The 15,773-nt window shown below is 44.9% G+C and overlaps 1 protein-coding gene across 1 annotated transcript in view; it reads left to right on the top strand.

Moving 5' to 3' along the window:
- ush2a (Usher syndrome 2A (autosomal recessive, mild)) overlaps nucleotides 1–15,773 on the top strand; it is a 458,847-nt gene that overhangs the window by 333,719 nt on the left and 109,355 nt on the right. Inside the window, 3 exon segments of the mRNA XM_065004287.1 lie at nucleotides 194–407; nucleotides 3,154–3,322; nucleotides 3,560–3,781. Coding sequence (XP_064860359.1) covers nucleotides 194–407; nucleotides 3,154–3,322; nucleotides 3,560–3,781 — 605 coding nt within the window.

The raw sequence follows: 15,773 nt of genomic DNA, 5'->3' as shown, positions 1-15,773 counted from the left end.
TATAAAACACTCTGACACCATGACTGACTGAGGGAGCTCGAGACGGGGCAGTCCACACTGGGTGGTGTGTGTGGCTTTTCAACTCAATCCTGATATTTCTTTCTCTGGCCCTCTGTTTGACCTCCCTCTCCCACTTCACTCTCTTCCTCCCCTTAACGCTCTCTCTCTCTCTCCCCCTCTTTCCCTCCTCCAGATCAGTGAGGGTGGAGTGGTCTTCTCCAGGTCAGCCCTGTGGTATCATGCTAGGCTACGAGGTGTGGAGGAAGATGCTGAGACCCTGTGGGGGAGCCGAGTGGGGGTCAAATGTGACCCAGGGGGGTGAGGGGTCAGAGGTCAGATGCTCCTACCTGCAGTGCTTCGCCTCTCAGGGGGTGTGTGGGGCGTCCTGCTACCAACCTCAGAGACAGGTAACTCTCTTTACACATAGAATAAGTTTTTGCCCATATAATAACATAATAGTAGTAACATAGTAACTCCCTTCATGTACAGTACCAATCAAAAGTTTCCACACACCTACTCATTCCAGGTTTCTTTTCTTCATTTTGACTATTTTCTTCATTGTAGAAAAGTAGTGAAGACATCAAAACTATGAAATAACACATATGAAATCATGTAGTAACCAAAAAAGTGTTAAACACACCTTTAAATTCTCCAAACTACCCACCCTTTGCCTTGATGACAGCTTTGCACACTCTTCGCATTCTCATGGTCATGGTGTCAGAGTGTTTTATACACTTCAAATATAGATTTGGCTCTTTTTAACTACTGTACCTTTGGCAAACTGGAAATCCTAACTCAACTCTGGTTCTGGAGTAACAGGGAAACACAGGGCAGGCCATTTGTGTTCCACTCCAATACTAGCACAGCCAGTTGACTAGTTCTGGTTCTGGAGTAACAGGGAAACACAGGGCAGCCCATTTGTGTTCCACTCCAATACTAGCACAGCCAGTTGACTAGTTCTGGTTCTGGAGTAACAGGGAAACACAGGGCAGCCCATTTGTGTTCCACTACAATACTAGCACAGCCAGTTGACTAGTTCTGGTTCTGGAGTAACAGGGAAACACAGGACAGCCCATTTGTGTTCCACTCCAATACTAGCACAGCCAGTTGACTAGTTCTGGTTCTGGAGTAACAGGGAAACACAGGGCAGCCCATTTGTGTTCCACTCCAATACTAGCACAGCCAGTTGACTAGTTCTGGTTCTGGAGTAACAGGGAAACACAGGGCAGCCCATTTGTGTTCCACTCCAATACTAGCACAGCCAGTTGACTAGTTCTGGTTCTGGAGTAACAGGGAAACACAGGGCAGCCCATTTGTGTTCCACTCCAATACTAGCACAGCCAGTTGACTAGTTCTGGTTCTGGAGTAACAGGGAAACACAGGGCAGCCCATTTGTGTTCCACTCCAATACTAGCACAGCCAGTTGACTAGTTCTGGTTCTGGAGTAACAGGGAAACACAGGGCAGCCCATTTGTGTTCCACTCCAATACTAGCACAGCCAGTTGACTAGTTCTGGTTCTGGAGTAACAGGGAAACACAGGGCAGCCCATTTGTGTTCCACTCCAATACTAGCACAGCCAGTTGACTAGTTCTGGTTCTGGAGTAACAGGGAAACACAGGGCAGCCCATTTGTGTTCCACTCCAATACTAGCACAGCCAGTTGACTAGTTCTGGTTCTGGAGTAACAGGGAAACACAGGGCAGCCCATTTGTGTTCCACTCCAATACTAGCACAGCCAGTTGACTAGTTCTGGTTCTGGAGTAACAGGAAACACAGGGCAGCCCATTTGTGTTCCACTCCAATACTAGCACAGCCAGTTGACTAGTTCTGGTTCTGGAGTAACAGGGAAACACAGGGCAGCCCATTTGTGTTCCACTACAATACTAGCACAGCCAGTTGACTAGTTCTGGTTCTGGAGTAACAGGGAAACACAGGGCAGCCCATTTGTGTTCCACTCCAATACTAGCACAGCCAGTTGACTAGTTCTGGTTCTGGAGTAACAGGGAAACACAGGGCAGCCCATTTGTGTTCCACTCCAATACTAGCACAGCCAGTTGACTAGTTCTGGTTCTGGAGTAACAGGGAAACACAGGGCAGCCCATTTGTGTTCCACTCCAATACTAGCACAGCCAGTTGACTAGTTCTGGTTCTGAGTAACAGGGAAACACAGGGCAGCCCATTTGTGTTCCACTCCAATACTAGCACAGCCAGTTGACTAGTTCTGGTTCTGGAGTAACAGGGAAACACAGGGCAGCCCATTTGTGTTCCACTCCAATACTAGCACAGCCAGTTGACTAGTTCTGGTTCTGGAGTAACAGGGAAACACAGGGCAGCCCATTTGTGTTCCACTCCAATACTAGCACAGCCAGTTGACTAGTTCTATTATTATCCTTTGGAGGAAAACATCATCATTCTGAACATTTTCTCAGAATCTTTCGACTTAGAAGTACATCTCATGTAAGAGGCTAAGAAGTATTATTTATATGGGGGGATGTAGGGATGTAACAAAACAATGCCCCCCTTGGTATTGAGAAACGCTGGTGTAAAGCTCTCCTGCCGGAACACAACAGACACAGTCAGATGTTTGAAAAAGTTGTATTTATGCAGGAGACACCGTCATTGTCCTCCTCCCAGCGATTGTTTTCACTAAACAGATTAACTTGTCGTCTGACGATTGCTGCAATCCTCATGTCATTGAAAGCCGGCCAACTTGGCAAGCTACCCATACGCCATACGTCTGTCCCCTCAGCGCGGGAATCACACGACACATACACACACACACACACACACACACACACACACACACACACACCAGGATAATGAAGACAAAAGAACCCAGGCGTACCCAAGGACACACACTTTATACCATAATACAGTCGAATCATTATAGAGGCACAGGCCTGTCGTGTAGAACAAGAGCAGTACACACAGCGGCCATTTTATATACCTGAACACAGGTGGAGGGAGCAGGGCATGTTGTACACAGCTAATTAACTCTCCCCCCCTCTCTCTGTGTCTATCTCTCTCTTCCCTCACCCCCTCTCTCTTTCTCTCTGAGTCCTCTGTCTCCCTCCCCCTCTCTCTCTCTCTCTCTCTCTCTCTCTCTCTCTCTCGCTCTCTTTAATTCTTCCTTTGTGTGTGTGTGTTCTCCAGGTGTGTTGTGATGGTGTGGTCTACACCAGTAAACCTCTACACCTGTGCTGTGAGGGGCGTTACCTGCCCTCACCAAACTCCTCCCACACTCTGTGCTGTGGTGGGAAGCTCCTCCCACCTCTCCCGGATCACCAATGCTGTGGAAGATACTACATTCCTGTGGCGACCGGTGAGTGCCCATAGTACATCATTTAGCAAAATCTATAGTTGTTCATGTTCTGCCTCACAAGAAAACCATATATATCGTTTCGATCTGTTTCAGTTTCACTTCTCTTCAAAATGTTTTGGGAAATAAATAGTTTACAGTGTTTGAAACTTAATCACAATGTTTTCTTACCTTACCAACAAAACAAACTTACAGATTACTGCTCCTCCTCCTCTTATTCCTCCTCCTCCTCTCCCCCAGGTGAGGTGTGCTGTCCGGACCCGGGACAGGGACGTGTGTCGGTGGGGGTGGGTGACGCTTGCTGTGGGCGGGTGCCTTACTCCCCGTCAGGGGGGCAACTGTGCTGTGGAGGGCTGCTCCATGACGGCTACAGGTCCCAGTGCTGCGGCAGTACAGTCATAGAGGATTCCCTGGTCTGCTGTGGAGATGCAGAGAGAGGGATGCCTTACACACCTTTAACAGGTGACAGATTTACACAAGATACGTCATACACACCTTTAACAGGTGACAGATTTACACAAGCTACGTCATACACACCTTTAACAGGTGACAGATTTACACAAGCTACGCCACATATTAAATACACAGGCTAGTCAAGAAAGAGCCGTCGATTTCCGACATTTGAAAAGGTCCTGAGGACGTTGATTTATGCCTTCATCAGCGCTCACCCTAAAACAGTTCACAGTTCTCTAGCAAGCAGAGTACTTGATGATACTTAATGGGCACAGCGCATTCTTTTTTATTATAAACTGGGTGGTTCGAACTCTGAATGCTGATTGGTCGACAGCCATGGTATCAGACCGTATACCACGAGTATGACAAAACATTTATTTTTACTGTTCTAATTACATTGGTAGCCAGTTTATAATAGTAGTAAGGCACTTCTGGGGTTTGTGGTATATGGCCAATATACCACGGCTAAGGGCTGTGTCCAGACACTCCGCGTTGTGTCGTGCGTAAGAACAGCCCTTAGCCGTGGTATATTGTCCATATACCACACCCTCTTGGAGCTAATTGCTTAATTAATTTGTTTTAAGCTTTCCCCAATCCATAGCCCTAACTTTAACCACTGGGGAATTAATACCTAAACTTAACCCTTTGAGTTGTTTCTGTTTTAACCTAGTAACCATGCAGAATTAACCCTGTAACCACGCAGAATTAACCCTGTAACCACGCAGAATTAACCCTGTAACCACGCAGAATTAACCCTGTAACCACGCAGAATTAACCCTGTAACCATGCAGAATTAACCCTGTAACCACGCAGAATTAACCCTGTAACCACGCAGAATTAACCCTGTAACCACGCAGAATTAACCCTGTAACCATGCAGAATTAACCCTGTAACCACGCAGAATTAACCCTGTAACCACGCAGAATTAACCCTGTAACCACGCAGAATTAACCCTGTAACCATGCAGAATTAACCCTGTAACCCTGTAACCATGCAGAATTAACCCTGTAACCACGCAGAATTAACCCTGTAACCACGCAGAATTAACCCTGTAACCATGCAGAATTAACCCTGTAACCACGCAGAATTAACCCTGTAACCACGCAGAATTAATCCTGTAACCATGCAGAATTAACCCTGTAACCACGCAGAATTAACCCTGTAACCACGCAGAATTAACCCTGTAACCACGCAGAATTAACCCTGTAACCATGCAGAATTAACCCTGTAACCCTGTAACCATGCAGAATTAACCCTGTAACCACGCAGAATTAACCCTGTAACCATGCAGAATTAACCCTGTAACCACGCAGAATTAACCCTGTAACCACGCAGAATTAACCCTGTAACCACGCAGAATTAACCCTGTAACCATGCAGAATTAACCCTGTAACCACGCAGAATTAACCCTGTAACCACGCAGAATTAACCCTGTAACCACGCAGAATTAACCCTGTAACCATGCAGAATTAACCCTGTAACCACGCAGAATTAACCCTGTAACCACGCAGAATTAACCCTGTAACCACGCAGAATTAACCCTGTAACCACGCATAATTAACCCTGTAACCACGCAGAATTAACCCTGTAACCATGCAGAATTAACCCTGTAACCACACAGAATTAACCCTGTAACCACGCAGAATTAACATTTACATTTACATTTAAGTCATTTAGCAGACGCTCTTATCCAGAGCGACTTACAAATTGGTGCATTCACCTTATGACATCCAGTGGAACAGTAGTGCATCTAAATCGTTTAAGGGGGAGGGGGGGTGAGAGGGATTACTTTATCCTATCCTAGGTATTCCTTAAAGAAGTGGAGTTTCAGGTGTCTCCGGAAGGTGGTGATCGACTCCGCTGTCCTGGCGTCGTGAGGGAGTTTGTTCCACCATTGGGGGGCCAGAGCAGCGAACAGTTTTGACTGGGCTGAGCGGGAACTGTACTTCCTCAGTGGTAGGGAGGCGAGCAGGCCAGAGGTGGATGAACGCAGTGCCCTTGTTTGGGTGTAGGGCCTGATCAGAGCCTGGAGGTACTGAGGTGCCGTTCCCCTCACAGCTCAAACCCTGTAACCACGCAGAATTAACCCTGTAACCACGCAGAATTAACCCTGTAACCATGCAGAATTAACCCTGTAACCACGCAGAATTAACCCTGTAACCACGCAGAATTAACCCTGTAACCACGCAGAATTAACCCTGTAACCACGCAGAATTAACCCTGTAACCACGCAGAATTAACCCTGTAACCACGCAGAATTAACCCTGTAACCATGCAGAATTAACCCTGTAACCACGCAGAATTAACCCTGTAACCACGCAGAATTAACCCTGTAACCATGCAGAATTAACCCTGTAACCACGCAGAATTAACCCTGTAACCATGCAGAATTAACCCTGTAACCACGCAGAATTAACCCTGTAACCACGCAGAATTAACCCTGTAACCACGCAGAATTATTGGGTCAAAAATCGACGTCCATCCAATTACGGCAAATTCCGAAGTGAAACTATGAAATCAGGTTGAAATACAACACACATACACACACCTATAACAGGTGAGAGATTTTCACAAGCTACGACACACAAACACACACAATACATGTCTGTCCTACCCACATCCACGTTACACTTCCCCAAAAAGTTTAGGATGGGTCCTCAGTGACTTTAGAATGACACTGGGAAGAGAGGTGGCAGATATAGGGGAGGAGAGTTGGAGAAAGAGGGGGAAGGGTGGAAGAGAGGGACTTGCTCTCTTTTGGGGTCGTCTCTCCCCTGTGGTGTCTCTGAGCACAGGCACCCAGGCACAGATGGGCAGGGTGTGTGTGTGTGTGTGTGTGTGTGTGTGTGTGTGTGTGTGTGTGTGTGTGTGTGTGTGTGTGTGTGTGTGGGGTGTCACACAGTGTCAGACATCTTTGTCACGGCAGATGATAGAGCGGGCAAGGGATGGCACTGGCGAGGGCACTGCCAAGCACTCTGCAGGAAACACACACACACACATTCACACACAGCAGGGTACACTCTGCAGGAGTCAAAGTGCACACATTGCCAGACTTGGACACGGCACACTATTTATCACACAACATATAAACAAGGACCCCATAAGGATGTGTTGTATAGTGTCATTAGTCTCTCTCCTCACAAATGCTCTGTATATTGTACTGTACCATAAAGGACTCAGGGGTGCTCAAGTCCTTTCTGAACCAGGTAACAGGCGCGCTAAGTTAAACCATGAGGAAACCGTTTCACTAAATGTCCAATGGAATGTTTTGATTGCCTGTTTTCTGCTAAATGAACAGAATTCTCAACAGTGAAGACATATGCTGTGATCAATTCCTGAGTCACATATTGCAATATCTTACTTTAATACCCTCTTCCCCTCTCTTCCTCTCTTCCTTCCTGTATTCCATCTTTCATTTGCGTTATCTTGCTGGAGTGAGCATATGCTTCTCTCCTCCTCTTCCTCCTCTTCCTTCTTCCGCTCTTCTCCTCCCTGCTCTCCTCTTCCTCCTCCTCCTCTTCCTCTTCTTCCACCACCTCTACTCCCGTTCCTTCCCCCCTTTCCTCTCCTCTCATCTCTCATTAGCGTTAGCTCTCACAGTGAGAACATATGGTATGATGGATAGTTGGGCTAGCTCGGTTAGCGATGCTAAAGGCCATTTGCCGGGTGCCTGCACTGTCGGAGGGCCCGGGGCCGCCGCTCCAGCCCTGACCTGAGCGTCTGCTGCTCCCTGCCAAACACAGACACACGCACACACGCACGCACGCACGCACACACACGCACGCACGCACGCACGCACACACACACAGCAACACTTATTATAGGACGGGCTACTTAACCTTGGCAACAACACTTTCAACGACACTCCGAAGGATTCGTCCTCAGCAGGACATAGCTGCTGAGAAGTTCATGTTCAGTTAACCTTCCCTACTTTTGGAAGTTTTACCAGAATGACTTGTTTGATCTGACTGTGGAAGAGAATAGTAAAGTGAGAGAGGACAAAGGCAGCTAATCCAAATGAATTTTAATCAAGAAAAGAAAGATTGAAAGAAAGAAAGAAAGAAAGAAATAGTGGGGGCTTAGGAAAGAGTAAAGAAAAATATAGAGGAAGAGTGGAGAGGGATGGAGAGAGGGATGGAGAGAGAGAGGGAGAGAGAGGAGGGGAGCGTGAGGGCTCCCTGTGTCCGTGTGAAGGGTGTCCTGCGGTGGCCAGCTGATAGGCGATAGAGGGTGATGTGATTATCAGGTCCCTGAAGTGCGATCTATCACACATTACACTCTGCTCTGTCAAGAACCATACACACCCTCCACGGGGGAACAGCAATGCTGGGAGACAGGCTGTCTGCCGGCTCACACAAACACACACACACACACATACAAATGTGTGTATCCTCGGAGCAGGGCTATTGAATTTGAGCCGGGGGAAAAAGGGAAATTAAAAAGGTGAAATAGAATAAAAGAGGAAAAGAAAATGTGATCAGTTGAACCTGTTCAAGGTAATGTGATATAAACAGCCACATCAGCCATATATTTCATGTATTTATTTAACCTTTATTTAACCATGCCAGTAAGTTGAGAAACTGCCCTCATGTTCAACAACTGCCTGTCCAAGATTACAAAATACAGCAAGGAACACATAAACATGGATAACACGATAGTTGAAATACTTGAGTACAAGTATCATCCATACAAAAGCAGTAGCGTAGTGGGATTATACGACCTGGACTGACTGTGTGGTTATGAACTATCATTCACATACACTCTCCAGGTCACCACACTCTATAAAACTCTGCAGCAGGGTAGAGAGAAAGATGAAAGGCAGAAAACCAACTCCAATCCCTGTTTTAATACTGTAGTTATCTTACATTAAACAGATTTAGTGTAACAGCAGGTTGCAGTCAGGAGAATGACAGTAAACAGACGTTTAGACCACAATAATGCTGTAGTATATGTAATATTAGCCTATCCATTAGTTAGTGGGTTTGTTTGAGGATAAAGAACTGTTGGTTCAGTCTTCAGTTTATGTTCCATAAAAACGTTGATCCTTACTAACAGCAAGTTGGAGTGTTTGGGGTGACAGACAGTATTTTCAGACTAATACAGTATCAGACTCCTCTCTTGAGCCACTTGATTTACTTTAGTTGGTTTTGTTGTTTGGAGGATGAAGATAGTTTCGGACTCACGGCTGTTTGGCCTCCCAGAGCTCCTAACCCCTTATGAGTCATTTCCTTGCTGTGTGTGCCCCTCTCTAACCCACCCCCTTCTCACCCTTCCTTAAGTCGCTACTTCCCAGTGTGTGCGCTCCCCTAACTCTTCCCCCTCCGCCTGTGTGCTGTGTGCACCAGCCCAAACGTTCAAGGGCAATTCTGAATATCCCTTTTCACCGTTTAAGTGTTAAAAGCCTCTCGGTCCGGGGGTGTTATGTCAACGCGGCGCCATCATCAGCCGGGTGATGGAAACGGCTGTGATGATGCTAAAAGAAAGGAGGAAAAAAAAACATAATAAGCAAATATGTTTTTCAAGGACACCGTGACCATTTGCTGGAGGAAATGATCCCTGTAGTTAAGAGCTGAGCCTGACGAGATGAAGTTGGGTGTGTGAGGTGGTGATGCGCGTGCATTTTATGGTGTATTTTGTGTGTGTGTGTGTGTGTGTGTGTGTGTGTGTGTGTGTGTGTGTCGCCATGTTTAATCATCCCTCACATGAATGTCCTCGCATTGTTCTGCCAAAGCTCTCACATCAGCACTGGGGACCAATCGACAGACGAACAGACAGTACGTCCTAAACAAGCGTCGTCTATCTGGGGTGTTTTAAAAGACGGAGTGGAGGCTGAACAGATGAAGACATTTCCTTTTAATGTGTTTCTGATGATGTCTTTTCTATTGAGTTACCTTAATAGCCTTAACATCCTCCAGCCATTACATTAGCACCTAGCTGTTAGCTGCTAGCTGTTACCTGTTGTGTTGGAGACCCAGGGTTAGAGTTGGGCTGTGGATTCAGTCAAACACTAATTACTAAGTAGTGGGGAAAGTGTAGGGAAAGCTCTGGAACTGAAGCAAAGGCTACTGAAATACATTACGAACACACTCTGAAACAAACAATTGCTCTAACAAACAGTAAACACACAAACACACTTTAGCAGATGGTTTGTAAGTGGTGGCTTGGTATAGGTTTCGAAAGCCTCATGAAGAAGGGCAGTGATTGGTAGATGGGTAACAATAACTAATCAGACATTAAATATCTCTTTAACCTTGCATGGTCAAGTTAATAATTATTCTGTGGATGATGTATTGAACCACCCAGACAGATGCAGTCGTCCTGAGCTGCAGAACAGGGTGGAAACTGCTTAGGGACGTCAACGTGAGGCCATTGGTGATTTTAAAACAGCTACAGAGTTCAATGTCTGTGATAGGAGAAAACTGAGGATGGATCAACAACATTGTAGTAACTTCACAATAATGACCTAATGACTTGTAATCTCATTACAACTTAATTGGAGTCCACCAGTGGCCAACTTAATTGTTTGACATGATTTATAAAAAATATAAAAACACTTGTCTTTATAATGTCCCACAGTTGACAGTGGATATCAGAGCAGAACCTATACCATGAAGTCCAAGGAACTAGTGTCCACATCAACAACAAACTAACATTGTCCAAGCACACCGTGACAGTCGTACATCACTGGGGCCAAGCTTCCTGCCATCCAGGACCTCTATACCAGGCAGTGTCAGAGGAAGGCCCTAACAATTGTCAAAGACTCCAGCCACTCTAGTCATAGACTGTTCTCTCTGCTACCACACGGCAAGCGGTACCGGAGCGCCAAGTCTATTTCCAAGAGGCTTCTAAACAGCTTCTACCCCCAAGCTATAAGACTCCTGAACATCTAGTCAAATGGCTACCCAGACTATTCACATTGCCTCTCTCCACACCACTCTCTGTTGTCATCTACGCAAAGTCACTTAAATTAAATCTACCTACATGTACATATTACCTCAACTAACCGGTGCCCTCGCACATTGACTCTGTATGGGCACATCCCTGTATATATTATGTTTTACTGCTCCTCTTTATTTACTTGTATCTCTTATTCTTATCCGTTATTTTTTAAACTGCACTGTCGGTTAGGGGCTCGAATGTAAGCATTTCACCTGTTGTATTCGGAGCATGTGACTAATAAAATTTGATTTGATTAGATCTCAGAGATAGAATTGTGATGAGACATACAGTGGGGGGAAAAAAGTATTTAGTCAGCCACCAATTGTGCAAGTTCTCCCACTTAAAAAGATGAGAGAGGCCTGTAATTTTCATCATAGGTACACTTCAACTATGACAGACAAAATGAGGAAAAAAAATCTAGAAAATCACATTGTAGGATTTTAATGAATTTATTTGCAAATTATGGTGGAAAATAAGTATTTGGTCAATAACAAAAGTTTATCTCAATACTTTGTTATATACCCTTTGTTGGCAATGACAGAGGTCAAACGTTTTCTGTAGTCTTCACAAGATTTTCACACACTGTTGCTGGTATTTTGGCCCATTCCTCCATGCAGATCTCCTCTAGAGCAGTGATGTTTTGGGGCTGTTGCTGGGCAACACGGACTTTCAACTCCCTCCAAAGATTTTCTATGGGGTTGAGATCCTGAGACTGGCTAGGCCACTCCAGGACCTTGAAATGCTTCTTACGAAGCCAGTCCTTCATTGCCCGGGCGGTGTGTGACCCTGATTCAGCCCACTGCAGTAAAAGGTTCATCCCATTTTGTACCACAGTAAAATGTAAAGAATTCCAAGTGGGGTGTTTACCTTCTGTAGGCACTGTACACAAACACACACACACACTTGAGAGTGCATCTGTGAGGGGCGATCAATACAGTCTCATGTTCAGGGTCTTTTTACCTGTGCTTCACCTGCTTCCTTTCTCGCTCTCTTTCACACTCTCCCTATTTCTCCATCCCTCTCTCCATCGCTATCTCTATCACTCCCTCTATCAGAGAGAAGTTCAGATGTAGGATCTTAATTTGAGCCAGTTTGCTACAGCAGGAAAATAATGGAAATTTTTGTAGGGTTGATACATTTTTCTTTAAGGAAAATGAAGTCTTAAATGTCATAGTGGATTACAAACTTTAGAAGCCTGTTTAAAACTAAAACACACTGCAAGTTTGCGTTTCCTGCTGTGCTGGGGAATTCTCAGTAGCAAAAGAGTGATCAAATGAAGATCCTACATCTGTATAAGCACATGGACAGGTGCCTGCTGTGTGTCTCTAGGGGATGGTCCTCGGGGACTGGTGTAAACTGCCGGCCCAGCTTTTCTGTCCTGTCACACACAAACACACCGTGTGAGAAAGTCAATTCAATCTGATTTCATCACAGCACACAGTGCATCCTCCCAGGAGGTGGTGTGTGGGGTTTGGTGTGTGGCTTATCCACAGTCCCCCCGGTAATGCAGAGTACACAGGAATATGAATATAGCAGTGAAACTCTCTGTTATTGAATACCTTTACCAGTGCTATTCCTGGATCGTAAAGAGTGCTTGTTCCGTGCCGTGTCTGTGACTTTGAAAGTGTGTGTGTGTGTGTGTGTCGCCATGCTTGTGTGTGTGTCGCCATGCTTGTGTGTGGACCTGTATGCATGTGTATAAAGTTAAACGGGGGGCTAATATATTCAGGTATTTAAAAGTGTTTTGTTTGTTTTAAGTTGGGGTTTAGTAGCCGAAAGGCTAGCGTAATCCACGACACACATTTTTATCAGTTGTTCATTGCAGGCTAAATATTTACTTCTCATTAAGTGAATGAACCTTAATTCACACTGCCTAAGCACCTTCTGTCGGCACGAGTCCCCTGCGCTCTAATGAATGTATGCAAATCCATCATCAATCTGAAGATTAGCTACAGCGCTGTGCTGTGCAATGCTGTGTGCGTGTGTGTGTGTCTATGTGTGTGTCTGTGTGTGAGTGTGTACAGAGATTGTGTTTCTGTTGAAATACTGATATGAAAATAACTGAAGTTTAGCTTTAGAGATGTCAGACTAGAGTACCTTCTCTATGTCCCTCTTTCTCTCTCTCTCTCTGTCTCTCTCTCTCTCTCTCTCTCTCTGTCTCTCTCTCTGTCTCTCTCTCTCTCTCTCTCTCTCTCTCTGTCTCTCTCTCTGTCTCTCTCTCTCTCTCTCTCTCTCTACTGCTTGGTTGGAAGGTGAAAGGGATGGAAAGAGGATGGGGGGAAGTGGAAGAGGAGAAGGGGGAGGTAGGAAAGGACAGATGGATGGAGGGGTTTTGAACAGTCACTGTAAGAATCATTATTACTTTATTATCTCTCTATGTTCTCTCTGTATTGCTGGGAAGGGCCCGTGACTAAGCATTTCACTGTTAGTCTACACCTGTTGTTTTACCAAGCATGTGACCAATACAATTACATTTGATTTGACCAGGTCACAGTATCAAAGTTCACATTTCCCTGAGGAAGGAATGTGAAGAGGAAGGGAGGGAGGAGGTAAAGATGATTAAACACCCTGTAAATAGCGGAGGGCATCCGGAAGGGAAGTGGAAGAGAAGATAGGACAGGGACGTGTGTGTGTGTTGTGTGTTTGCATGCGTGTGTGTGTGAGGGTTGCTGCTGCTGGAGAGGAGAGGAGAAAGCTATTTTGGAAAACTGTTGAGCTGTTTATTTGCAAGTCATTGAAGCTGAAGTGATGCGCCCTGGGAATCGCCACCGAGCCCCGCTCCGCAACAGCTGCCGTCCCTAAGTGAGTTAGCGCGCGTCAGACATCTTTATGTCACGACGGCCCGTGATTTATGCCGCATCGCTCGGCGGAGCCACAGAGCCTGCACGCGGCAGCAAGAGAGAATCAGCTGAAGCCACCCGTTTGGCGGCTGAGTGAAAAGAGCTTGTGGATTAATGGCTCTGTCAGAGTTTATATGCGCAAAGAACGAACACTGATTAGATTATTAAGCAATTAGCCATTTATCACCGTGGAACTAGGTAGCCGGGTAATTAAAGTTGTGGTGGTTTACCCACGGAAAGAACGTACCACTCACACAATATTACAGTCACTACCACAGAAATCTGGAACCATAGGAAGAACACAGGACTCACACACTGTTACAGTCACTACCACAGAGATCTGGAACTATAGGAAGAACACAGGACTCACACACTGTTACAGTCACTACCACAGAGATCTGGAACTATAGGAAGAACACAGGACTCACACACTGTTACAGTCACTACCACAGAGATCTGGAACTATAGGAAGAACACAGGAGTCACACACTGTTACAGTCACTACCACAGAGATCTGGAACTATAGGAAGAACACAGGACTCACACACTGTTACAGTCACTACCACAGGGATCTGGAACTATAGGAAGAACACAGGACTCACACACTGTTACAGTCACTACCACAGAGATCTGGAACCATAGGAAGAACACAGGACTCACACACTGTTACAGTCACTTCAGAGGTCTAGAACTGCAATATAAAGGGGTTCTGTGCTCTGTCAGTTGCTACAGAGGTATGGAACTAATATAGAGGGTTCTGTGTTCTGTCCTCTGACAGACAGTACAGTGCTCAGTATAACTAGGACATTAGGACAGTACAGTAGTAGTTATGGCTGTAGACTAGAGTAGTTAGTTCAGTAGAGGACATAACTACAGTAGGACATTAGGACAGTACAGTAGTAGTTATGGCTAAATGACTAGAGGACATTAGGACAGTACAGTAGTAGTTATGGCTATATGACTAGAGGACATTAGGACAGTACAGTAGTAGTTATGTCAGTATAACTAGAGGACATTAGGACAGTACAGTAGTAGTTATGTTAGTATAACTAGAGGACATTAGGACAATACAGTAGTAGTTATGTCAGTATAACTAGAGGACATTAGGACAATACAGTAGTAGTTATGTCAGTATAACTAGAGGACATTAGGACAGTACAGTAGTAGTTATGTCAGTATAACTAGAGGACACTGTATACTAGAGGACATTAGGACAGTACAGTAGTAGTTATGTCAGTATAACTAGAGGACATTAGGACAATACAGTAGTAGTTATGGCTGTATGACTAGAGGACATTAGGACAATACAGTAGTAGTTATGGCTATATGACTAGAGGACATTAGGACAGTACAGTAGTAGTTATGGCTGTATAACTAGAGGACATTAGGACAGTACAGTAGTCGTTATGGCTATATGACTAGAGGACATTAGGACAATACAGTAGTAGTTATGGCTATATGACTAGAGGACATTAGGACAATACAGTAGTAGTTATGTCAGTATAACTAGAGGACATTAGGACAGTACAGTAGTAGTTGTTATGGCTAAATGACTAGAGGACATTAGGACAGTACAGTAGTAGTTATGGCTAAATGACTAGAGGACATTAGGACAATACAGTAGTAGTTATGTCAGTATAACTAGAGGACATTAGGACAGTACAGTAGTAGTTATGGCTAAATGACTAGAGGACATTAGGACAATACAGTAGTAGTTATGGCTATATGACTAGAGGACATTAGCTCAGTACAGTAGTAGTTATGTCAGTATGACTAGAGGACATTAGGACAATACAGTAGTAGTTATGGCTATATGACTAGAGGACATTAGGACAGTACAGTAGTAGTTATGGCTATATGACTAGAGGACATTAGGACAATACAGTAGTAGTTATGTCAGTATAACTAGAGGACATTAGGACAATACAGTAGTAGTTATGGCTGTATGACTAGAGGACATTAGGACAATACAGTAGTAGTTATGGCTATATCACTAGAGGACATTAGAACAATACAGTAGTAGTTATGGCTATATGACTAGAGGACATTAGGACAATACAGTAGTAGTTATGGCTATATGACTAGAGGACATTAGGACAGTACAGTAGTAGTTATGGCTATATGACTAGAGGACATTAGGACAGTACAGTAGTAGTTATGGCTATATGACTAGAGGACATTAGGACAATACAGTAGTAGTTATGGCTGTATGACTAGAGGAC

This window comes from Oncorhynchus nerka, linkage group LG18 (assembly GCF_034236695.1).
Source record: "Oncorhynchus nerka isolate Pitt River linkage group LG18, Oner_Uvic_2.0, whole genome shotgun sequence".
Taxonomy (NCBI): Eukaryota; Metazoa; Chordata; class Actinopteri; order Salmoniformes; family Salmonidae; genus Oncorhynchus; species Oncorhynchus nerka.
The sequence above is the reverse complement of the archived record's forward strand: the minus strand, read 5'-3'. Positions and strand labels throughout refer to the sequence as shown.